This window comes from Aedes aegypti, chromosome 2 (genome assembly GCF_002204515.2).
Source record: "Aedes aegypti strain LVP_AGWG chromosome 2, AaegL5.0 Primary Assembly, whole genome shotgun sequence".
In the NCBI taxonomy this organism is placed as follows: domain Eukaryota; kingdom Metazoa; phylum Arthropoda; class Insecta; order Diptera; family Culicidae; genus Aedes; species Aedes aegypti.
Genome location: NC_035108.1, coordinates 244,190,015 through 244,216,807, shown reverse-complemented (window position 1 = coordinate 244,216,807; position 26,793 = coordinate 244,190,015). Strand labels below are relative to the sequence as shown.

At 39.1% G+C, this 26,793-nt stretch overlaps 2 protein-coding genes across 2 annotated transcripts in view; both read right to left on the bottom strand.

The window, feature by feature from the left end:
• The window catches only part of LOC5575443 (discoidin domain-containing receptor 2), a 918,178-nt gene that overhangs the window by 330,251 nt on the left and 561,134 nt on the right, over positions 1 to 26,793 (bottom strand). The window contains 1 exon segment of the mRNA XM_021844675.1: positions 6,268 to 6,499. The gene's annotated coding sequence lies outside the window, so the exon portion shown is untranslated.
• The window catches only part of LOC110675169 (discoidin domain-containing receptor tyrosine kinase B), a 137,471-nt gene that overhangs the window by 62,358 nt on the left and 48,320 nt on the right, over positions 1 to 26,793 (bottom strand). Inside the window, exon 2 of the mRNA XM_021839559.1 lies at positions 6,268 to 6,499. Coding sequence (XP_021695251.1) covers positions 6,268 to 6,499 — 232 coding nt within the window. The remainder of the gene's footprint in view (positions 1 to 6,267; positions 6,500 to 26,793) is intronic.

The window sequence follows — 26,793 nt, the reverse complement described above, 5'->3', positions numbered from 1 at the left end:
AAAGAGTGGAAAAGGAGATGAAGAGAGCAGAAGCTGCTGAAATCAAATTGGCGGCGACCAAAAGTGCTCTGGCGGCGATGGTACTGCAGCAAGAAAAATCCGGAACATCCACCGGAAAAGGTAACAAAGAAAAAGTGAAGTCAGTGGGAGTAACAACCACACCAGGTTTCACTCCCAAAAAAACTAGACCATTACCATGGCATGAATGGTTGGCTACATCCAAGAAACAAAAGAGCGCAGATGTAAGACCGACGGACGAAGCAACCGGTGGTGAAAATTCAAAACAGAAAAGACAGGAGAAGAATGGATAACGCGAGAAAGCAAAAGCCCATCAGGAAGAAAGGAAAAGGTGAAGCGGTCGTCGTCAAAGCAAGCAAAGAAAAATACGTCGAAGTCTTGCGGGCCATGAGAACAGACCCGCAGCTCAAGCAGTTTGGTGCTGACGTGCAAAAAATCAGATGCACCCAAGCAGGGGACATGATTATCGATTTGAAAAATGACTCGATGAACGAGAAGGTGAAGGTAGTAGCCATGAGTCCTACACTGATACTCCAGCGCAAAGATTTGGAAGAAATAACCACCGAAGACGAGAAGGGGACCACGGTGAGAGAACAATGTGATTGGGTTGGTGTGAAGATGGCAAAACACTGGAGGAGAGGACTCAACCACTGTGACACAGCACAACAATTGCTGTGGCAATCCGTAACGAAATCAAAGTGTGATGTAGCTATCCTGTCTGAGCCGTATCGCATAAGGTAAAAAGGTGTAATACGCCCCTCCTTAAGAAAAAACTGCTCTATCGCAGTAGAAAATGCATCACTTCTAAAGTTTTCTATGTAAATGTGTTGCTTATTTAGTTGGCCATGCTCTGCACACAACTTTATCTTTCCAGATTGCTTCAAAAAAGTGTACAAGATGTTTTTTGTAAACGGTCCCAATGTTTACGTTTCAAAACAACCCGGGTAATATGCCCCTCTCATAGAAAAAAGGTCCACAGCGTTGTAGAAATGTTTCCAATGAGAATTCCACCACCTGCTAATCTTAAAAGGGTCCATTAGCAGTCGTCTTCCGGTAAAAGTTTTTGTAATAAGTTCAATAGTAAGAATGGACTTTATTCATCCCGAGGCTTGCTTATCAGAAGCAAAATTTTAAACCAAAAACCTGATTTTCGATATTTTTAGAATTTCTATTAATTGTTCATACTCTTCAAAGAACATATATGTGGAACATCATTTTTTCGCGAATATTTAAGATATGTTATCATATTTACATGTGAAAGAAGCCTCAATCCCGTGAAAATGAAGAGGAGCGTATTGCCCTGTTGGGGCGTATTACACCGAGTTACCCTACCACATGGAGACGGTAGCTGGATCGCAGATAAAGCGTAGACAGCTGCAATATGAACGATGGAGAAGTATCCTACACACAACTTCTTGGACTCCCAGGCGAAGGCGAAGATTCGATACTTAACTTGAGTTCGGTGGAGTTAACGGCTGCGCAGGTGCATGCATGCGACACAACCATGCCAAGAAATATCAAGCCAAATCGGAGACGTCGCCCAGCTTACTGGTGGAATGAGTCAATTCGCAGCCTTCGTGAAATATGCCTCAGAGCCAGGAGACGAATGCAAAGGTCTTAAACCTAAATCGAGAGACAAGAACGGAGAGTAGAGCTACGTACAGAAAAACTACATTGAAGCAAAAACCAATCTGAGCAAAAATATTTGCTCCAAGGAGCTGTGTCGTGCTGCTTATGTAATCCCATGCACAGTTCGAACGAAACGTGTAAATTTCTGAGACATATAATGCACATAATTGGAGCGTGGAATATCATGGATATTTACATGATATGTAATGTAAAGTTCAATTATATGTCATGTAATCCAACAGAATCCTGAGTGATCACATGACATATAACACACTTTTACATGATTCCAGACTCAAATTTACATCACGTCATGTTTACATCGCATAAATGAAGTTTACATGACGTGTAATCTTCATTATTTTTAACTGTGTGGAAACGCTTACAAAATTGCGTTGGCTTAAATCAAAGGATCAGCAGTATCTGCTGAAATATTCCCAGATAAGATGTAGACTACCAATGAAGAGCTCTTAGCGGCGGCCAAGAAAATGAAAACGAAAAAGCGCCCGGCTCAGAACATCATTGTAGATCTGCTTAGAGGAAGGGCATTTTCTGTCGGCGATGCAGTTCGGAATTTGGAGAGGGAAGTCAACAATGGATGCAATCAAAAGGGTAGTGGACACAGCCGACAACGCAAGGACGACAAAACGAAGAGGCAACCGCTTTTGGGCAGTCGTTACGATCGATGTGAAGAACGGATTTAACAGTGCAAGCTAGGAAGCCATTACTGCAGCGCTGCATAAGATGAAGGAACCTTTATTTTGACAACCGAACTCTGAGCTACAATACTAGTGAAGGACACAAGAATATTTATTACGAGTAAAGCTAAGTATGCTGTTTCGCTCAAGAAAAGTAAAGGAAATCCTTGACTGAATGAATCAAGACATTTCTTACAGAAAGCCCCCTTTGAAGTGACATTTCTTTTCAGAAAATTGTGATTTTCCGGACCATTTCTTGTAAGAAATTTTCCACGCATCGAGATAGGCGATTCCTTTTCTCGTAAGTAGCAAACCAGCCTTAATGCGGGCGTACCCCAGGGCTCTATTTTAGGTCCGACGTTGTGGAACGCAATGTACGACGGAGTGCTGACCCTGAAGCTACCAAGAGGCGTCGAAATCGTAGGATTTGCAGAAGACTTAACACCGGGGTGGCGAATCACTGCAAAGAGAGAGGAGAGAGAGGAGATGCTTGTGGACATTGTTTAAAACTGGATGCGGGAGAAGAAGTTGACCATAGCGCACCAGAAAACTGAATTGGTGCTCATCAGCAACTGTTAAATGGTTCAGAAGGCTGAAATCACAGTTGGGAAACACGTCATAGCCTCACAACGTGAACTGAAACATCTCGGCTTAGTAATCTCAACTTTAATAGCCATGTCGATTATGCCTGTGAGAAGGCAGCAAAGGTGATTACGCATTGTCCAGGATAATTCCGTACGATTTGGAAATTAGCAGTAGCAAGAGAATGTTAATGGCTAGCGTGTCCTCATCCATCCTTAGGTATGCTGGTCCAGCGTGGGTAGCTATGCTGAAGACAAAGAGGAATCGAGGTTGGCTTGCCAGTGAGTTCAGGCTGATGGTCATGCGGGTATCGAGTGCCTACCGCAACATATCGTCGGAAGCGGTATGTCTCATAGCCGGCATGCTCCCTTTTGGCTACGTTTTGAAAGAAGATTGTGAGTGCTACTAGGCAAGTGGCACTAGATGAGTTAGGAAGACTGCAAGAATCGACACAATGAGGAAGTGGCAGCAGGAGTGGGATATCGCTGAAAATGGAAGGTGGACCTATCGTCTTATCCCAAACCTGTCGAAACGGGTGAACAGGGCACACGGAGAAGTCAGGTTCCATATGACGCAGTTCCTATCAGGCAACGGTTGTTTCAAAAAGTATCTGCATAGGTTCGGCCACGTTGGATCGCCGCTGCGGCGATGTAGAGGAAACGTCGGAACACGTAATTTTAGAGTGCCCACGCTTCGATACGAGGCGTAGCGAGATGAAAACTGTCAGTGGTGAAAACGTCCGAGTAAGCAACATCTTGGACAAAATGTGTAGTGACGAATATATCTGGAATGCGGAGGTGGAGAAGATAATGCCGTTTCTCCAGAGGAAATGGAGAGAGCAGCAAACGAGTGATTGACGGTACAATTTGGTCCGGGTGTCGTACGGCGGGGAGTTCCCTTGTTACCATGTTCCCCTATACATTTTGTTTCCTTATACTAATCAGATGACCAAATTTGGAGAAGGCACACTAATCGCTGCTAACCTAGTTAGGATCGCAGTTTGATCACTACTGTCTTAAGGACCTGTCCCTTGACTCGATATATCAGAGCACCACGAGGTTCAATATGCATAGTCAAAACAAAATCAGATTGGAAGAAAGGGCTGCTTGCAATGAAGCTAGTCAGTTTTGTCGGATTGCACTCGATAAAGCCTAATCGGACCTAGAATGCCCTTGTTTAGCAACCATGGGGTTATTACGTATGATGAACACAGCAGAATACTATGCAGGATGGCTGCAGCTATTCGTTAGAGCTGGGCGTACTGTAGAGCCCCATCTTTATCGGTCTTACGCAATAATTCACCTGTTGTCCTGAACGTCCGGAGGATTATCACCTTCACTAGATAGGTAGAAGATGAACAACGTACAACAAAAATAAAGTACATACATTAACTACTACACGTAATAACAGAAAAAGCGCATTCCAAAGCATTTGTTTTCCGTTATTATTCATGTTCATCAGAAGGGGCAAAAATTGAATGATATATTTAAATCATCATTCGAAAAGCAAAACTATGCACTACGGACCTTCGAAAACATAGGGGGGGGGACTGGTCTTAAGTAACACAATCTCTAGTATCAGGCCAAGGGTCAAGCTGCTATGAAGGACCGCAGATGCAGGATGTGTGTTGGATGGAATCAACAGAGTGAACGTTTAAAGGTAACCGTACACGGATAAAAATCTGATCCCCACACCATGATTTACAAATCATGAAATTCATAAATTGGTTAGGCCATAATATCAGGATTACAAATCATGGTTCCTGGAGTCATAATCATGATTCCTTATAAGCGTAACACCAGTATGAAATCACTAAGCGGCGCACTTTGCTTCATGTTATTCGTATCGAGCACTCTTAGTTGAAGATGACGAAGCGGTTGAGTGGTAGAGTACGTGTCTAATAATCTTAAGGTTCTTGGCTCGAATTTCAATGTGTACTATTTTTAACTTTTTTTTTATTTTGTCGATCATAAACGGATGCGCCACTCAGCATTTTTGGTATTTGAATCATGATTCCGAGCAATCAGCTACAAAAACCTAACGTGTGTGTTGCGTTACGGCAATCTGACTCATGATATCATGAGTCCAAATCATGGTGTATTTTCATAAGACAAAAACACGCTGGAATCATGATATCATGAGCCATAATCTTGTTTTTGGATTCTGATTTCTACCCGTGTAGCATCTACCTGAACTGCACCAACTTATACGACCTTGAAAAGCTTTTATAGTGATGGGCAATATACAGTTGCGCTTGATCGGGATGTGATCAAAAAGATAATGTGCAAGTTGCGGATCCAGTCGGTTCTTCAACTTTGGCATAAAAATAGTGTAAAGCTAAATCACCCCAAAAGCACTGATGTCAGCTGCTCAAGCCACGACGTCAAAATCATCATAGGATATCTAAACGCTCAGGTTCATGAGGAGAACGATTAACGGTTTAACGGTTAACGAACGAGACGGTTGACTCCGCACCCCAAAGAATATGACCATTAGCAGCACCTACTTCCAGCACAGCCTTCCGTACCGCTACACTTTTTTTATATTAAATTAAGGGGAGGGATTATTAGAGTATGTTTAAAATTACAAATTGAACTTTAACACTTCACTTTTTGCAAAAAAATAAAGTACTAAAATCACTAGTAAGGCAAGCAAATACCTTTAAACTCTAATATGCGTTGCTTTTCTTCCGTACCGATAAATTTGGAGTTCACCACGGCAGACAGAATCACAAATTGACAATGGTTTGATTCATGGACGACATTTATCTGACATTATAGACGTCAGAACCTGTCGTGGGTTAAATCTACACTAAACGGTGACAGAGTGCGCCAAAAACTATCGATCATCAATAGTATGACCTAGAGCGGCTAAAGCAAATGTATGTCACGTCTACATTCGCTTAACACTACGAGGCTGTTTTACCGGAAGAGGCTGAGCTAGATGCCCTTCATAAGGACTGCTGAAGTGTTGTGAAAGCAGTTATCAACAATGCAGCTGAGCGCAACGTCGGGTACGTAGGACGGATAAGACGAGAAATGTAGGCTGATTCTGGAAGAGAAAAATGCAGCGCGAACGGTTATGCTGCGGCAAGGAATCACTCACAACGTTACAGACGGAAACAGTAACCAGAATCTCAACGGTCCCGCGATAGCTTCGCGCCGTGAGTCAAGATGTGCACAGCTAAGGATAGAAGCATCTTAACGGACGAACGTTAGGTGATCGAAAGGTGGAGGCAGCACTTCGACGAACTCCTGAATGGCACTGGGAGTACAGGCAATGAAGGTCTAGACAGTGAAGGAAATGCCTTCGTCAGTACTGCGGTTCATGGGTACAAACTTACCTCATTATCTCGGGTGTTTTTCCACCGTTTCCACTTGGAGAACCCGGGTCGCCAGTATTCCAGCACGTACGCCTCGGTGTACTCTCGGCCTTGTCCTTTGCCAAAACGGCCCTGAGTCTTAATGGCCGTAACAACGTGCATCCGCTTCAAATCGATCTGCAGGTACTCGTTCAGGTTCCGCGAAACCATGTGCTTCGGACACCAGGCGCCTCCATTGTTGTCCACTTTCAATCTGGAAAGAAACGGAAAAAGAAAAAAGCAATCTCTAAATTAATCTACTCCATCAAGCAGCTGATGCAGCGATGATTTAAAGCTGTTTTCCACCCGAGAGAAAATTGAAATGCTCTGTCATTCCCGGTTCTGGGTGAAGGAAAAAGTGTTTGTTACACCCAGATTCCTCGCACTCGGTGGTGGTCTTCCAGCGCTGCAAGTTATCGCATCCACAAGCCGGAAGTGGAAAACAGAGCGAAAAACTCAACTCACGACACAAGTTTATGAATTCAACGGAACTTTTACTTCGTTATTTTCACCAGAAACAAAAGTTTCAATATTCAACTTAATTTTTGTCGACAACTTTTGTGAGACACCGCCCTCTCTACCCCGCTCTGTCCGGTGTGTTAAGTGAGAGAGCAGTGTTCCCCAGACTGTTATTTTCAGAAAAAATCTCTTTGAAATCTATATTTACTCATCAAATATTCTCTATAGCTAACTCTACAAGTTTAAAGGAAATCCGAGTTATTTTAACGGTTTTACATTTACCGAAATTATTAGAAGTTGATTATTGACCTCAAGTTGATTATTAACCTTACACCCGCTCTTTTTGCGGTGTAACAGTCATAAGTATTTTGAATAGATTTATGTGTTTTTTTTTTTTTTTTTTTTTTTTTTTTTTAAAGACACTACACGTTAATGCTTCCAGTGGGCTATTTGCCCTTTGAAGGAAGCACCACACTAGACAACGGACTAGCATGCAACGCCCAGTGGCACAGTCAGAAAACATTCCTTTCGAAAAGTTTTCGGCCTGAGGCGGGAATCGAACCCACGCTCCTTAGCACGATGCGGCTAAATGCCTCGGTGACACTAACCGCACGGCTACGAAGCCACGATTAATCATGTCCAAATAGTTGCACAAAATTCATAAATAATTCTGTACTTACCATATGACGAATTCCATCCAATGATGAGTTGAAATCATGATTTATTTCATTCAATCTTGTGTCAAAATATTTATCCATTATAAGTTTTAATCCACTGTTATAACTTAAAATGGGTTAATATTTTGACGCATGTTTATTTAGAAAAATTTTAGCCAATATGTTGAAGGTTTCAATAATCTTCCTTTTCAACTGTTTCTAGGTTTCTGGAAATATTGATTGTTCCCCTGAAGTTACACTTTTGCCCCACCTTCCCCTACCGTGAAAACGGGCCACACGATTTTTTTTTAAATTTGGTCAGACAAGCGGCTTAACCATAGAAAATATTTGGTGAGCAATTTGAAGGAGATTTTTTCCTGATAATAACGATCTGCGAATCACCGTGGAGAGATATTCCTCCTTGCAGCTTTGGAGAATAGCAGAAAAACAAACTTTTTTTTTTGGAACCGGTCGCATCATCGTAAGGAATGCTCTTGAAAGGAAATCAGCGCTCGCGATTTCCGGACATGGAAAAGAAAAGTGTGGCACTGAATGCTGAATTGTGATGAAGCGACGACATGTTCGTCATTCCGCGTGTATAGGTAGCTCTACATATATTCAGATGTGGCTGTTCGAGGAATGAAATAAAAAAATGGAACGGAGAAAAGTTTTCCAACCTCCCGGCACTGAGTGAGCATTGTGTGGCCTGCTGGCTGTGACGTTCGTATGAATGGGAAAAAGGGAAGTAGATCTTCAAGAAACTGACAAAATTACGAGGAAAACTGCACGCTTAACGGGATGCGGGGGGAGGGTGTGAAAGAATGGGCGAGTACGTAAGTTCACATTTTCGAGCTCTTTTCAGATAAAGTATGCCATTGTCATGCTCTATCTGCTGACACAAGGACGTAGCTGATAAGGATGAATAAATTGAAAAGTGGGATGCACCAGCTGGAAAATATTTTTGAATATGGGAAAACTTGAGCGATTGTTTCAAATTGGCACTGCGTAGATTCAATGCTTGCAAATATGCCGTTTGTAATAAAATTGCTTCAGTTTAGTAACTTCAAAACGATGGACTTCGTTTTCGTTCTTATTGATCAGCTTCTTGTGTAAACCAAAATCCATCTCACTCGCCCCTGTTGCTGCTCTTTTGTCACTATTTCTCAACGATAGATCTATCACTAATAATATATTTTGTGTTACATTTGTGTTGGTTGAGTACATCTAAGAAATCATCGCCACCATCATAATTTGCGCACCGATAAACCCCGTATCAAACAATAGAAGATTTTTCTTCTATTTTTTTAAATAAATTTCACATGAAACTTCACACACCGGTGCTGTGACATTTTCTACCTAAAGTAAAAAGAAGGCAGCCGCACGCTATATTTGACCTAGACGATTATAAAAATCGGATTTTTCTCGCTAGAGGTCTAATTTAAAGTTTGTCTAGTTATAAAGAGCTATATCATTCAAACATAAAGTTTACAAGTTTGTATGGAAAATCATTTTGGTACAAGACTTTTTATAAGGTTTTTTTTAACTTTTCATGCCTTCTATAAAGTGGAAATCAAAACAAGTGTTTTGCATGACATCGCAACTCTGTTTTTTTAAGTGAAGAAAACATAAGGCATTGAGATATCGTTGCTTACAGTCGCTACTCAGTAAACTCAAAATCGTATACGATAGCGCATAAGGGTACATAAGTAAAAGCGATATACGTACACACGCCATTAAGCTGTATGTAAAATGTACGTATATCGCCTCCACTTTTGTACCTTTATATGATATCATATACCAGTGGTTCCCAACATTTTTGAAGCTGTTACACCTTTTGAAGTTCTACTAATAACCCGCGGACCCCCAAATGGATGCTTTGGTAGTCAATGTTCATGCAAATCTTCCGAAGATCTCAGAATGATATGTCAAATAGTGTTCTATGACATTTCCCGGAAATCCATTTCCCGAAATGCCACTTCCCAGAATGCACCAAGTATAAACTTTCGTGGGTTTTGTTTTTTTTTCGGTGTAAATGACAGAACTATGTGTTAAGTGGAAAAGAATGTTCACCGTTTATCACTGTGGGAGTGAAAATGTGATCATCGCATCAAGCGGGCTCTGTCTCAGTGGGATCATCATCCAAAAATAAAAAGAAAAAGATGATACTAATTAAAATACTATAGACGGATTCCATGTCAAATCGGTCAGTCATAGGCACAGAACTCGACCATCTTCAATTTGCAGTAAATTTTGCACACGTTTTCGGTATGGTACAATAAGTGTTTTCCATAGAAAAGTCGATTATTTTGACTCGAGAATAACTTTTTAAAATGGCCTATAATTGTTTGCATGCTACTTATTTGAAAACTGTTGATTTGAGAGAAAAATGCTCTAGGGGGAAGTTGTAGTGAATCGTTTGGACTATAAGAAAAAAATATACGCTGAGAAAATATTTTATTTATTTTAATGAAAAATTCAAAAATAAAGTTTTAATTTTTATATTACACAAAAACCCCATTTTTGTTTTTTTTTTAAATTTTCACCATAGATTTTTGATAGTAAACAGATGTTTGGATCAAAGATTCATGATGAAGAAATTTGAAATAAAAAGAGTTTTTTTTTGTCAAAATAAATACGTTCTAATTGTAAGAGTCTTGAAATGATTCTAAAGCATAATGATTACCCGGATAACTTCTCTAGAAGTAGCCATTTTTGAATTATATCAAATTTCCCAGACAACCAGAAATCGCATGAAAGTTCACGTTACAACTCGTTTATTCATACTAATTACATCAAACCCTCAAAACACCGTTGATAAACTCGTCAGATTGATAAGTTTCCTTGCATAAAACACTTCTTTTCTGAGTTCATTTGTACATTTTGTTTCGTCCCGTACACTCGTAAAAAGTAAGTCGAATCAATCCGTAGCAGCTGTCAAATTTGTTATCATAAGTTGAGTCGTATTACATCACAGGTTAGTTTGGAAGAATATTTATATACTTGCATTGTATGTTATTATTTATTACATAATATATGCACGCATATCGCCTCCACTTTTGTACGTAGAAGGCCTTTTCGCGACATCTTATAAGTGTAATTTTGCACCTACAAAGCCTCCAGGTGATTTCATTATACGTACATTTTGGTTGTCTGGGTTAATACAAAAATATTATTAACATATTTAGATAGGCCATTTTCATTAGTTATTCGCGATTCTCTATCAATAATAATTATATTTTTTCGAGACTAAAGACCATATTTTTTTCCACTTACATATTTTCCTTCATGGAGAATCGTACCTGCCACACGATATACGAATGCGAAAATGGCAACTTTGGCAAAGCAGTTAATAACTGTGGAAGTGCTCATAAGAACACTACGTTGAGAAGCAGGCTCTGTCCCAGTGAGGTCGTTAATGCCAATAATAAGAAGAAGAATGTGATCGAAAAATGAATATTTCAATTATTACCTCCTTTGAAAAATAAGCGGTTCTTTCGATTAGCACTTCCAAAATTAAACTTGATTTGTTTGAAAATTACGCCACGAATATTTACTTTTCAAAATGTGTTGTTCGTTCAAATTATGCTGTGTGAAGATATCTTGGCATAAATGATTTAAACATTTGATATTGAAAAACAATCTACTTTCATGTGAAGGCTTTTTTTTAAATAATGCTGCAATAATGAATCTTTGGATCAAAACTCTCAATATTTTGCATAGACATGTTCCCTTCTTTTACCAAGTTTGTATTCCTCAGTGAGGTGTAGGTCGTAAAGGTCGAAATTCGTTAGGCCGAAATAACATTTGATCATTAACTACTATTTAAAACGGTCCAAACACATCATTCACTGTTTTTTCCTTTTTTTAATCAAAGGCTGTTCTTCCAAGTTATATTTCACAGAAGATATTCTGGGCTTCTAGGTAATGCAAATTCTCCTGATCCATTCAACCTAAAATTTCATTCGGTGGCTTCTAGGTGATGCAAATTATCCTGACCTATTCCTGTTGATTACCCATTAGACCTTATGGTTCATTAGAACTATCGGCCTAACGACCCTTTTGATTCTCTCTGCCTAACGGCATTTGGCCAAACAACATTCGGTCTAACGGGATAGAACCATAATAAATCTTTGGATCAAAGCTTTCAATATTTTGCATATAAATTTTTCCTTCTTTTGCCAAGTGTGTCTTCATCAGTGTTGTTCTTTTATCTAGTGTTGCGTTTTGAGCATGAGCATGAGCATAGATGACCGTACATTACCATTTTTCAATGTGCACAAATCGAGAGCTCAACTTTTAAACGTCAATAACGGCGCCGGCCACATCCTTAGGTCATTGGGGAAGGGAAGGAATGTTAGTTCGACAACCGTTGTTACTAGAGACCGAGTATACCTCTGCATCTCCAGAGTTGTCATGGAAAGGATATTGGGTTAGTGGGATAAGGTTAAGATCTGGGAGTCACCAATGGTTGGTGATGCGATCCATGATATATTCACGCCTAATCGGATTCGCGATATAATTCGATAAACGCATTGTACCCCGAACAAGTGTTCATCACTCGCCCACGCAAGAGCAAGCGACCCGATCAATAGATCAAATACTACCATCGATCCGTGGCGCTTTTTCATTTCACTACTCGACCAACGCGCGACACGTTTGATCCTGCCCCCATCACCCACCCCCACAGGAGCAACTGTCAAGGTCGAAAGATCAAACTAGGCCCACTTATGCAAGTTTTACCTCTACATTTTTCCCGTAAAAATCTCCTTTTATCTAGTGTTGCGTTTTGAATAAGTACTGAAAACCTGTTCCTGAATATTTAAGTTATACATAAACTTGCTTTCTTGACAATCACTGTTGATAATTGAATTGAAAACTCTACTCAATATTTCATTTATTTTTTTATACAAGTTTTGATTGACTGTTTATTTAGTTTGCTCAGGTTAACATTACGACTTAAACACAACCAAATTGCGTTCGGCATTTTTTGTCACTGTATTGGACTCATAAAATTAATAATTTTCAAAGGAGTAGAAGAAACCAATAGTTATATTCGATACATTGTGATTGAATCTGCTCATTTTAAATTACTCTTTGTGCCAAACGGCCATTATGCCAAACGGGGTACAATCTTTGAGGACATCCACCCACTAGGCTGTGTTGATTTTGGAAAATTTTCGAAATCTGCAAACCGCAAAGTCACAAATGGTAGCAAATGGGCCCAAACGAAACCCTGCAAAATTTAAAAATTCTTAAAAATCGTTTAGCTACTCGGCAAGTAACTTGTATGGGAAAATTATATATTTCGTATGGGAAAATGGTGCCATTCAAAATTAAATAGAAAAAGGTACTTTAAAGACGCACTAAAAATCCTCTCCCTACACACTTAGATTTATTTCACGAGCTCGGCTGTGCGAATCTCGGTTTCCCGATTTTAACCGAGACTCAGCTAACAAATTGTCCGGTTGCTTAGCAACGAAGCATGATTTACTGATACTCGGCTTTTATTTGCTGAGATCCCAGGAAATTTGTTTGCCGACTACTCGGCTGTGCGGATCTCGGTTAAAATTAGCCGAGATTCGGCATTCTGAATTAAGTGAGTAGCTTATAATTGAGGGCATGAATCAGTGAACATTTCGTTCGAACACAATTTTCTAGTAGCTCTTGAAATAATCGAGTTATAAAATTTAGAAGCATCGAAAATTTCATACGCATGATTTGCCACTTTTTAATCTGGCATCACTGTGCATTTTATGTAGGAAAGTGGGTGGCAAAGCCGTCTTCCGCATCACCACCCGCTGGATAGAGGTGCCAAAGTTTCACTTCAATGTTAAATATTCTTGTGATTGTCAATAGATAGAAGAACGTTGTCTTCAGCAAAGTTGTTACCTAGTTCTAGGACTACCCCTTTGTAAGCCATTTTTTAAGGAATTCAACCGCTAGGCAGCGCTAGTAGGCATACAAACTATACACAAACTCTACAGATATATGATTGTATCTCAAGATTCTAATCATTCAGAAAGTCGATTTCTTCGACAGGTTTGCTTCAGGTTCATGAAAATAATTGTATCTCTAGATTCTTATCATTTAAAATCATGATTATATATACAAGATTGTCCAGGTTGAAAATTTATTTCAATTGAACATTTTGGAATTCAAGATGGCAGCCGAGAAAACAAAATGGCAACTTCCGATTCATGACAATTATTTTATATCAAGATCCTGATCGTAAAGGAAGTGTAGTTGTTGTCATTGGGGATTTTCTTGGTAATATATTTTGAAACTTGGCAATATGGTTTAGTAACTGTTGCAAAATATGAGCCTTGTAGCTTACAAGAAATCTGAAAAAATCTCTTGCCAAAATAAATCAAAAGTTCCGGGAATAAGTAATATGATATTCATAGGAATCATGATAGATTATTTCACAACAATATTTCACATGACATCTATTGGTACTTTAAAAGACTTTCTGATTTACTTCTCTGGAGCAACTTATCGGCCGTGGGATAAATTCGTTACAAAGTTCTCCAAAAACTCTTTGAAAACCTTGTCTCATGTCCATCTAGTAACTTCACAAAAATCTACCACCGATCACTATTACAAATATCAGCCGAAGTGGTTTGAATGGAAAAAGTGGATTTTTTTCAATCCTGCCGATAGCTCCCAGGGAAAAGTTCAATTTTTCAACGATCTCATCAGTAAACTTGCACAATCATAACTGACAAGGATTAAGTAACATATTTTTCAAAATTTCCTGTGAATACCTCTAGAAATAGTCCCAATTTCCATCACACTGCAGAAAGATTGGGCGACGTCTAAGAAATAGAACTGATAAGACTGCGTGCAGAATAATTAATTCTTGTGTGTAATTTCTCATTGAAAGAATGCATGAGCATGAGCATGATTGACCGCCCGCAAATGCTACTCCGTTATTGCAAGAACAGCTGTACTTACACAGGGAACCAACAGACGCTACTCGGGATCAGTAGCATCCTCAATGTGTAAGTACTGGTGCTCTTATTATTATAATAAACAATAACGGCGCCGGCTGCGTCCGAATGCAGGTCAATTTGGGGATGAGAGGGAAATGTTGACGTGTTACTTGCTTAATGGAAGCCGAGGAGTCCTCTGCACTTCCACAAGTAAACACTGGGAGCGTTAAGGTCGAAGGATCAAACAGAACTAGCGGACCGATTCACTTTTTCACTTTCTTTTTCGGCCGTCGCGCGACATGCTCTGCCCTTATTACTCTGTAATTTCTCATTGAAAGAATGACATCAAAAGTAGCCCGACCAGTGGATTACAACAAAATTGTATCCCAATTTTATCAAAATTAGTTACAAATAACCACTTATGTTTCATTATGTGGAGTTGGTAGAAGAACCTATAATACAACTTAAACAAAATCAGTTATTATAACAAAGGCAGCTTTAAATTTGTTTTAATTATAATCATAATTATAACACAATTTGTAACAAAGTATCTGACAAAAAATGCTCATATATGGTTAATTATATTGCATGCTAGAAAAATAACAAATGCTAGAAAAATAACAAATTTTGTTACAAGTCATTTATGGAAGATATTAAAATAAGTAGTTTAATTTATAACATAGTGAGTTATATTTTTGTTTATATTATAGCATATTTTGTTTAATATAGAGGCAATTTTGTTGTATTTTTTGTTGTTTCAACTACTAACCAGCCAAAATTATAACATATTGTTTTACAAAAAACGTCCAAACTAAATAACAAATTCTGTAATAATTCAGTTGTAATCCCTTAATCGGGAGTTTATCAATATTTGCGTATGAGGTAAGAACTAACTTTCGATCTAAAAGAGTTCTGTGTTATTTTTCGGATTTTCATACAAAGTAGGCCGAAATCGTATGAATTGGTCGAAAATTAGTGCACTTCCCCTTCTTATTAAAGGAAAAATAAGTTAAATTTCAATAATGTTTGATTTATCAAATGTTTTTTTTGTAACTAACTTAGTAGGAGACATCTTACTCTTTATCATCAATAAAAACGGCACTTATTCTCAATTGCTTCGCGGACCCTCTGAAAAGTTCGCGGACCACCGGTTGAGAAACCCTGATATATAGGATTGGATCTTATCTATAGCTAAGGAGTTAGAGTCCCAAGGGGGCCCAACAAACCGTCGTTGCAGCTCTATAGAACACAAAATTGCCGAAAAATCTAAGACAAAAGGTCAAAAGGACAAAAGGTCAAAAAGATAGAACGTCCAAAGATAAAAGGTCGAAAGGACAAATGGTCGAAGAACAAGCTATAATTGTTCGCTCGACCTTTTTTCTTTCGACCTTTTGTCCATAAACCATTGCTGCCGGCCAGCTGTGTGTTCGGACAAGCTAATTCATCGTCATGAGCATGAGCAAGTTTTCATGGTATGAATCAGTCGCTTTACTGGTTTCTGGTATTTTAGTGTATTGACTTTTTCAGCTACCAATTCTTAATTCCTTCAACATAACTAATGAACTTCTGAAATGGGACCAAAAAACTTTCTACTAGAATGCAAGCTTAAACGTTTATGAGCTTTATAGTTCGCATTATCACAACACATGCTTATCAATTTAACAATATAATAGTTGCACTCAATATTTTCATCAATTGAACTCTTTCTATTGCCCGAAAGTTAATGCTAAAATGAGATAACTGAGCTGTTTTTTTTTTTTACAAGAAAACAACTCTCTTCTCGCTCTTTTTGCGGGATACGTTTGAGCATTCCAATAAATTTCAATATCGTTGGAATTCATGAGATCGTTTAAATGTCTATTTCTAATTAAAAATAAATATGCCAACCCTCAAGTGGCATTTTTGAAAGAATCCCAAAGAAACTCTCACTCCAAAATAAACGAAAAGAGAAGATCCTTTCCAAGAGTCAATAAATGTCTTTTCCTTCAGATAAATCGAGGTTTGGGCATCTATTTGGCATTCGTCCGCTACGGTGTGGTAACAACTCTTCCAACTAACCATTCATCCCCCACCACGTGTTGACAGGTGACAACGGATCTTTATCACTCAATGTCGGTGCAGAGCGTTCTCAGGAGGAACATCACGAAGGAAGCAAGTTGATTCGATAAATTATCGACTCGGTTCAGGTGAGAAATTTTGGGTTTCTTGGAGATGTTACCATTATTGAGGTTATCGACATAAGAAGGTGATTGAATTTGGCTAATATCCTCGTGGGACACAAGAAGGTACTTCGCGCTTACTACCAGCCAGGATCGCCTATTTGATCGACAGCAGTCCAAGCTCAAACGCCAACTCCGGTGAAAGCACAAAATCGGAAAACAACCAAATTGAATATTCATAAGTTGAGTAAACGCCAGCAACGTCGTCTGGAAGCCGGGATTGATGTGCTCGGGAGGGTGGTCCTGGCGCCAACTGACGAAGGACTGGAACACTTGGTAATTGATTCCCTATGCGTTCCAGCCGGCTGCACTCATATGCTCAATTATTCCTCCCGAGTAATCACAAATTGGTGCTGCTTCTGCGCTTGGATGTCAAAACGATGATGATGTTGGAGGTGGTTTGGTGTCGAGAGGTTGAAGGTTGAATAAATACGGCATAATAAGAGCAATAAAATTAAATCAATGATGCCTGCTGAAGAGAGGAGGTTTCGTTGACCTTCGTGTGCTTTTTTTCGGTCCCAGGTTTGCTGGCAAGTGCCAAAAGTGAGCTCGTTTTACTTTCTGCAGTGGGATTAAAGTACGTAATATTCTAGTTTTATGTCCCTCGGTGCTCGTTTAGCAAGACCTAATGTAGGGCGAGAAATGTTTCGGGTGGAGTACGTCGTGAAAGGTTATGTACAAGACCGGCGACGATTCTGAAGTCACGAAACGTAGTCTGGAATGGGTTTGAGCTGGATTTGAGCATTATACTTCAATTACAATAAATTCCAGGCGAGACAAGCTTGGCACGGAGCCCAAGAAAACAAAATTCAAATGTCTTGGCAAGATTTCCTGCTATGTATTTGGCTATTTTTTCTGTGCTTGTTTGGAGAGAACGACTAGATCCCTTCAAGAAATCGACTTGTTTTGAATGACACAAAAATTTGATTTTGTGTAAAATGAAATAATCGAACGCTAATTACAAATCTAATTTAAAATCACAAATGCTCTAAGGACCGATTTCTTCACTTTCGCTAAGGCGGTCAACCGCGTTTACCCATATAGTTAAACTGGGTTTAAGGCCTAAGCGGTGATGAAGAAACCGCTTATAAGACTTTAAAAATGTTCAAACAATACCTTAAAATTCTCACTAATTTACAGATTAATCACCTTCAGTCTCACGGTGGATCCAACTTTCGATCGAATCCTATTCGTTCGAATCCATGGCCCACTTGATTTTGCTGGCGTAAACGGGAATGCGAAGTGGTTTTCGATATAAAGAAAGAGCATTCTTTTTTTTTTCTCAAAGAAGCCCATTATTTGAACAGCTTTTCAAACATAAAAATATCAAAAGTGTACGCAAACAAATGGCTTCCGATGCTGAGCTAATCGAATTGTCTCCGATCAAAAACCACCCCCTACCCTTAAGCCTAAAGCGGCAAACTAAACACCACTCGAAGCAGAGTTTTATGCAATTTTCTCTTCGCCCACTTCAGTAAACACGTTCCAAATCTCCAAAAAAAAAAACCTCCGGATGTAAAACTGTCTGGAGGCTGCTTGCAGCGATAGTGACGACCGGTGAGCCTCGACATAAAGTATCGTTTTGCCCTGTCTGGGGTGTCATTTTTTCTTCGCTTCAGGAGATCCTTGCGCCTTTCTGCCGCCGACGAGTACTGCCGATAGGTGATAAGGCAGGATTGCATTTCTTCCTTATTTAAACTACCCCATTCTTTCATTGTCTGGCTTTTTAGATGCGTTCGTTCGTTTCGTTACATGATCAGACAACGGAAGCTTATTGACAGTTGAAATATGCATGTTCGAAGGATGGTCTGGTCGTTAGATTCTATCGCCCTTTCGGGGAGGAATAAGTTATGGCTTCTGGGCCTGCGGTCGTTCCTGCTCACAGTGTTTTATTTAGTAGGTTTAGTGCACTTTTTGAATAGCGTCTAAACCGTTGACTTTGACAATGCAGTCTGTTCGGAGAAGTTTCTTTGTTCATTGAAGCGCATGTTATAATGAAAAAAGCTTTGTGATTAATTCATTTGACTGCAATATAATCAACATATGTGTTTAAGGAAAACATATCTATTCAAAAAGCGCATGAAATCGGTAAAATGAAACACTGTGCTTCGTAGCTCCATATTATATCGAACGTTGTGCATCTCGTGGTTGCTACTATTTTAAAATCGGGTCGTTTTTCATACACTCGATGGGTTTTCGCTTTATCATCTTGGTGACACATTTCATTGAAAATAGACACGCTCAGTGCAAAAAAAAATCTTGGAACAGCGACGTGCTCTTTTTTCCAAGAGGTGATTTGATGATGGGCCTCGAATTGATTGTGAGAAATGGGCGGGGAAAATACGTCACCTGCAGCTGGAGTTGAACCAATTTCCCAGAAACCGCCATGTGTGAGTGATTCGCGTGCAGAAAAAAAAAGAAGCCGGAAGAAGGAGTTTGACATCCAAAACCGCGCCATTGTCGTGTGTAGGCAAATGTGTCATATGCTTGATGGGCTGCTCATCGCCTGGCAACGCAGGGATGGGAAAAATTTTAACATCCGGGTGGGGTTAAAGTGAAAATCATGCCTATGATAAATTATGTCAATATTTTCTCCGCTTCTGTGTTTATCAATTTGGCGAGAGAAACACAACACCTCGCACTCACAGCAAGATTAATTACAGTCGACAGGCGATATGGTTTATGGCGTGGATGAAAAATGGGGTCGGAGACAGGCGATGCGGATCATCTGTGCTCTATATTTTGTCTGGGAACCCGTTTTTATTTCGCGATCTTGAACAAAGGAATGGTTTTGTGTAAATTTTATACATATAATTAAATACAAACTGTATGTAGCACAAAATAAGTAATAGCAGTGAGCCTCCCGGTACCGTCAAACAGGATAACTTGCAAAACCTTTCAACTTCATAGCTATATAAATGAAAGTTTTGAGGATTCAGAGGAATTCAACACCATCTAGTACCCTAAAGAAAACCACGCAATATTTATTTATCAAAGGGTATGCGAAATACCGAATGATTCCGTAAAACGCGCTTCGAAACGAAATTCCGTGGAATTCCACGGAACTCCTACAAGCGAAAGTTTAATTTTACGATTTGGATTCGTTTCGCTAACTTGTAAAAAGATCTCCGCGGAAAATTTGAAACAAACTGAATAAAACGGAATTTCGTGAAATTTCGACTTTAATTTCAAACAAAAAAGGTTAAAACACACGCTTCTACTCCTATGTAGCCTATCGCCTACATCCACTGCACACAAAGACTTTTCGTAATGTTTTCGCATGACAAGAGTCCTCAATGTTGAAAATGAGCCTGAGCATGAGCATAGATGACCGTACCATGCGTAGTTCCTCTACTCCGTAATTGACCAGAGCAATCGAAATTGCACAGAGGTTTAATGCATTGGGCTAGGGGTTAGAAATTCTAGGCAAAAATACAATGAATTTTTGATTGACTGAAAACAATTTCGAAATAAATTGTTTTTGCAGTTAACATGTATGCTTGTGTTAGTGCACGTGTAGTACCAGTTTTGCAGTAGTATCAGTGTGGACGTGAGAATGTAACCTAAAACCAACAAAATGGAGAAAGAATTATCCAAATCCGCTGACCCGTTCGTAAGCCATTTTGTGACATACAAACACCATTCCATTTTTATTTATATAGATTATGTACTTTCTATTCATGAATAATCCAGTCACACATAAACCTGCTTTCAGTCAAATTGTTTTTCGTAAAAATGTTATGTCACAACATTTCTTGAGATCCATAAAATTTAATTGAAAACTGTAAACAGGATTTCATTATTTAAAATTGACTGTTTCCAAGCCTTTTCGGGTTGCTTAGGTTAAAAAAATACGATGTTATTCTTTTCAGTCTACCATGAACGATATGCTGTTATTCATGACGGAAGTGCAACATGAATGTAAAATTAATCACGACGCAGCTTTAAACGTAGCAACCACTCTTCTCGCGTTTGCTTCTGATCCAAGTTGCCACTTGATCACAACTCTGAACTCACATACGCCACCTTAAGGGATCGTTTAAATATTACGTGACGCATCAGGGAAAGGTGGCAGTCTTCCGTAGTGTTACGACCCATACAAAATTTGAAATTTTCCATACAAAAGCTGTTACGTGGGGGAGGGAGGGAACTAAAAATTGGCAAATTTTGCGTTACATAAAATTTGAATCATCCTTTATGACATTATCTTGCAGTATTCTAAACAGTATGCCTTTTTACTGCTGCGCTGTTGGAATTGAAAGCAACAAAAAAGAGGCTTCTACTCTCTTTATTCGTAGATTCTTTTTCTCGTAGATCTCGCACAAGGTGCTGTCCATAAACAACGAGGTCATCTATGGGGAGGAACGGGGAGGAGTTTGTCTGACCAAAGATCACGATCAACACATTTTTTGCATAGACAAAAGACCCCGAGGGGGAGGGGTCCAACATTAAAAAAAATATATAGCCCGTGGATTATGGACAGCCCTCAAGCTAGTGCGGCTAGCTGATACAAGGATAAAAAGAAAAAAAAAATAATATTTCAATCGGTGCTGCATTCTTGAATCTTTCAACATTTTTTTATCTGTGAATTAGCTAAACATTGAAATTCAAAAGTTGGCTGGGGCAGACCTTTTGATCAATTTCTAACTTTTGTCATCTGCAAGCGCATACATCATTTTATCCATCTAAACAGTAAGTTTGTGAATAAGTAAGTTTGAATTGACGTTAACCGGGTGTTTCTTCGGATAAGTTAGTGTATGTGATCATCTCAATCCGTTTCATTTTATCATTTAAGTATTTCAGAACAAATATGTGCTGTTCGCATGTTCAACGAATGAATTATTAGGTAAGAAATGCATGTCGATGAGAAAATGCATTTTGGTCAAATTGGCACATTGATACCACTGCGAAACACGTCCCAAGCATCGTTATTTAATTAATAAGGAGTTGCTGAATCCATAGCCGTTTTCAAAGATATCACAGCACGTCTATTTCATGTTAACATCAATCAAACCATTGTTTTATACAATTTTGGCAACCCATAGCTAAACATTGTGACGTTCAGGGACATTTCTGAGGGCGGAATCAGATTCAGCGACCCCAAATCTACTAGAGACACATAATTTGATCCTTGAGACTCGCAAAAGTGTCATTTTTGTTACGCTGTGTACTGTACTGTGTAGGGTGGTCAAGGAAATTTACGTTACGAAAAGATCCTGGCCCGACCGGGAAACGAACCCAGACACCTTCAGCAAGGCTTTGCTTTGTAGCCGTGGACTCTAACCACTCGGCTAAGGAAGGCTCGCTTCATGGGATATTTGAAATGTAACAAGGACATGATCAGAATAAAAGTCAGCGTGAGTTACAAGTTGGTAACAAAGCTGGTAAGAGTCGATCATAACCAAATAAATACAAAAACATAATTTTAAATTTCAATTTGTTAGTTAAGTTTGAAATCCATTTTTTTAATGAGGCTATAAATCCAGGACTTAACCCTAGCTAAAGTTAAATGTAACACTCGCATGTTTTGTTTACACGTGCATTTCGGTTACATGCAGACTTTAAGCTGTCAGTCCTATTGCACAATGTCCTAATTGTTTGCTTTATGCAGTATAGCAAGGAGGGTTGTATACTTGGCGTAGTTCGCATAATACATAATAAGATAAGAGCTTCCACCCATATGGGCTTTGGGTTATTGAAAGATAGTAACTGTATTATTATAAACACTTGAACAGCCCGGAAGACTTTTTTTAACGTTTTTATTGAAAATATGAAGAGATAAGTTGTGTTGCGAAATCCATTTTCTATTTCTCTTTAATGTTTAGCTTCATCTCCAACAAATTCACTCAATATGTAAGCTTTGTAGTTTTGGGCTTGTTTTCCTATATCTCGTCATGATAAACTAACATTAATTGGCCATAACTGGCTTCATGCCCACTTGCAACAAAATCATTGCCATCCAACACGGTACCGCACCGGAAGAATCATAAAACGCTCAGCTCTTGCCCGCTATACTGGTTGGCTTTCGTTACGATAGTAGCATAAAATAATCACGAATCGTAACGAACAGAGATTCAACTTCCTATCTCAATATGTTCCTCAACCCAGTATCACTTTGTCCCACTTCGAACGCCACCCTGCTGACACAGTCCTGACAACTTTGCCTCTTTAATGAGACACCTTCTCGCCATCTTGCTTCATTTGACATGGCGCAGTGATCCTGCTCGTCTATCCGAATGGAAGCAACAGTCAGCAATCATCATGAAATTTAACGACCATTTCGACTATTTCCTGTCTTGGTGCTCCAGTAACGGCTTCTCGGTCGCGTACAATGACATTTCTCGCTGAGCAAAAGGTTTTTATCATTATCATTAGCCAACAGCCATAAGGAGATGATGATGAAATTTAATGTACGCATAGAGCTCCATCATCCCTGGCTTGCCGCACATAGGAGTAACTGGGCTAAATTCTTGGCCATAAAACGTTTTTTTTGTGGGTTTTTAAATCCCTTTCATTATTTGTCATACTTGAAGGTTTTCACTGTCTATTTACAAGCAACATAACCCACAAAATATCACAACTAAAAAGTAACAAATCAATAAATTACCATGAAACATGATAGTGATTTTTAATTCGAAACGTTTTCAATACAATATAATCAATGCTCTAACAGCTTATAAATCTATAAAAGTCTTCTTAAAAGTACAACATTTTGGATGTAGAAGCATAACCGTTACTCCTATGTTCACCGTGACCTCCAGCACCCCATTAATGCAGGCATCATCAGTCACTGGGACGAGAGTCGGAGTGTCGTGAGGGAAAAGGATAAACCAAACCTCAGAACAAAAGCTCCTCATTCGCATTCGAGTCCAATTGGGAGCCGGAGTAGGTTGTAGTCGAGGAGGGTTTTAATGGCGACGAGGACTTGAAATATTAGATATTATTAACGGTCTGGGTGTGGGTTTGCCTGAGATGGTTGTACGCGAGGATTGTGACTTCGGGATTGGATTGAGGAGGATGGGAGACGGTGGAGGGTGATTTTTTATTATTTTTAATTACGTTTAATAGCGGTAATATTGCGGTACGATGTGCTTTATTTTCAGGGCGCCTAAGAGATGGACTACTTGAAACAGAGGACGCTTTAACTCTGGTTAAGGGTTTTTCGGCGATAAAAGAATGTGATGGAGACTTGAACTGGGTCACGAGGAGACCTCGAAAGAGATTAAACGAATTGTGGATCAAATTTGTAGATCTAGAAAGTTACTTGATTTCTGCCAGTTTCTGCAGTCACAAGGAGCATGCTAGATATGATCATGAGAGTAGCCAGAGGAAGGTGAAAAAGAGGCCGTCAGCATAACTCAGAAAGTTTTAAATTCTTTATGGGTTTCTCCACTTTTCCAAGCATATAGTATGATCCTTAAAATCCACATAAAATCATGCCTGCCGTGAATGGCCAAATTATATTTATGCGCGTAATTCCGTGCGCATCGCACCTTCGTGCTGTGCGTACACAGATTCTCTCTGCTCTTGGAAGTTTTTTAAACTACCTAAAGCAATAGAACAGTGCTCAGTGCTACTAAAACAATACTTTTCAGTACAATGTTTCTGCTATTGATCCCTTTACGATTCTTGTTTGGACCCGTGCCTCCGATTTTTCTTTGAACCCGTAAGTAAAAGCCAGCGATGGCAATCTCCTTGGACACCGCCTTGGGAAAAAAACCTTAGAAGCTCTCTTTTTTTTTCGTTTATTCACTAAACATGCTTGCAACCACGAATATAAGGAACGGCGAATCTCTGGGTTCAAAACTACCTTCCAAAAAAAATCGAGATTAAAAACTGTTACTAAACTTTGTAGTAATGGAAGAAAGGACGTTTCCCCGGAATGCACATTTTCTTCCAAGGGTGAAATGGTTAATGCTGATAATTGCATCAAAATGAGCAGTCAGAGTTCGATGCTTTAGACAATTTTTTCGAACACCAAATTGAAGCAGCCTCTAGCCCAGGCTGATTCAAGTGAGGAAGCAAAATGTGCCGCCTATCGTGGTCAGTTGTTCCAAATTTGAGGGATTTAGGCAGGAGATCCTGAACTCCATTAGGGGAATCATCCTTCCCAATCGCAAAGAAAGGAGACTGTCGCGTTTTTCCGGAAACTCTTAAAGATCTGTAAGAGAACTTCTTTAAAGAACTTCTTCTCAAACATCTTGAAGAGAAGAAGCACACATGTTTTTTCGACAAAACTGAACGTTTGTTCAAAGTCGTCTTGAAAGGTCTTTAAAGTGACTATAAGTCACCTGTAGAGATAAAAAAATGAAATAAATGATTTAATTGAATTTTCCCCAGTCCAAGTAATCATTATGAAAAAAAGAACCCAATCTGGCATTGTTCGGAAAGGGCTTTTTCAAGAATATTATTTAGTTCACTTTAAAAAACAAGAACTAAATAATATTAAAGCTTTAGAAAAAGCAAAACTTATTGTTGCATGGATGCTAAATGCATGATTTGCGGAGGTTCTTCTCACGCCAAGGACGTCTGTCCAGTGAAGGAAGATACCGATAAGTTCATATTCGCCAATTGCAAGGGCAATCATAAGTCCAATTTTTGGGATTGCCCATCGCGTAGGCGAGTCGTCGAGGCTCGTGCCAGGCAGATGAAAGATTATGATAACGGTTGTTTCCGGAATTTTCCTGTTAGAGTATCGAACAATACTCATTTTTCAGTTAACGATCGCTTGATTAGAAATCATATCCATCAAGAAGATCATAATCATGCTCATTCACAAACTTATTTTAATCCGCCAGGTAGCCGTTAAAAAAAAAAAGAATGTATCTACCCAAGTAACCAAATAGCACTTTAATTCGCCCTCCGTGCTGATATAGGGCTATTATGCAGCTGACATACCCTATATTAGCCGTATAACAGCCCTATAAGCACAAAAAGGCGAATTAGCGGGCTAGTGGTTACTTGGGTACCCACGGAAAATCCTTTGTCGATATCGCAGAAGGTAATTTGAACTCCTCCCCTATTCGTACTATGAGTACCCATTCTACTTGTTTCAAATCAAATGGAAAAAATCCTGCCACCACAGGAAACTTCTACTCCGCTTCTTCGTCTACCAAAAATTTTAACGGAAAATCATCAAATGTACCCACTTCAAGCGATATGTCTGCCTCTGATTTTTGTTTTCTAACTGAACAATTGAATCTAATGATTGATACAATGTTCAAAGTCACCACTATGACTGAAGCAGTCCAAGTTGGTGTAAAATTTACAAATCAAATTGTTATTAGATTACGTTTTTCTAATGGATCCAAATAATAACTTAAATATTTAAATTGGAATGCTCGTTCTCTGAATGGTAAAGAGGACGAGCTGTTTAATTTTCTTACAGCTAATAACGTGCATATAGCAGTTATTACTGAAACGTATTTGAAACCTGGATTTAAACTCAAAAGAGATCCTAACTTTTTTGTTTATCGTAATGATCGACTTGATGGGGCATGTGGGGGAGTTGCAATCATCATTCATAGGCGTACAAAACATCAACTGTTTTCGTCATTTGAAACTAAAGTTTATGAAACTTTGGGTGATTCAGTTGAAACACAGATTGATAAATACACTTTCATAGCTGCCTATTTGCCATTTCAATGCTCTGAAAAGCAAGTTAATTTGTTCCAAACTGACTTGTGAAAATTGACTCGCAATAAGTCAAAAATTTTTGTCATTGGTGACTTTAATGCCAAACATCGGTCGGTTTATGGACAAAAGGTCGAAAGACAAAAGGTCGTAAAGACAAAAGATCGAAAGACAAAAGGTCAAAAAATATTTGCATGGTGGGAAATTTTTCCTTCTTTGAAATAAAGGTATTCGACCTTATGTCCCTACTTTTTTGTTTTTCGACCTTTTGACCTTCCGACCTTTTGTCTTTCGACCTTTTGTTCTTCGACCTTCTGTCCTTTCGACCTTTTGTCATAGATTCCAATTCAGTACCCTGATAGCCCTACGTGTTTTTCCTCTGCTAGAAATCCATCTACGATTGATTTGGTCTAAACCGACTCTAGTCATCTCTGTAGCCAATTAGTTACTCATGCTGGTTTTGAGTCTGATCATGTCCCTGTTACGTTTCAAATATCCCATGCAGCGATTCTCAATCCTATCAGCTCTACTTTCAATTATTTTCGAGCCGATTGGAATATATATGAAATATATATTGACTCTAATCTTGATTTTAACATTTCCTTACAA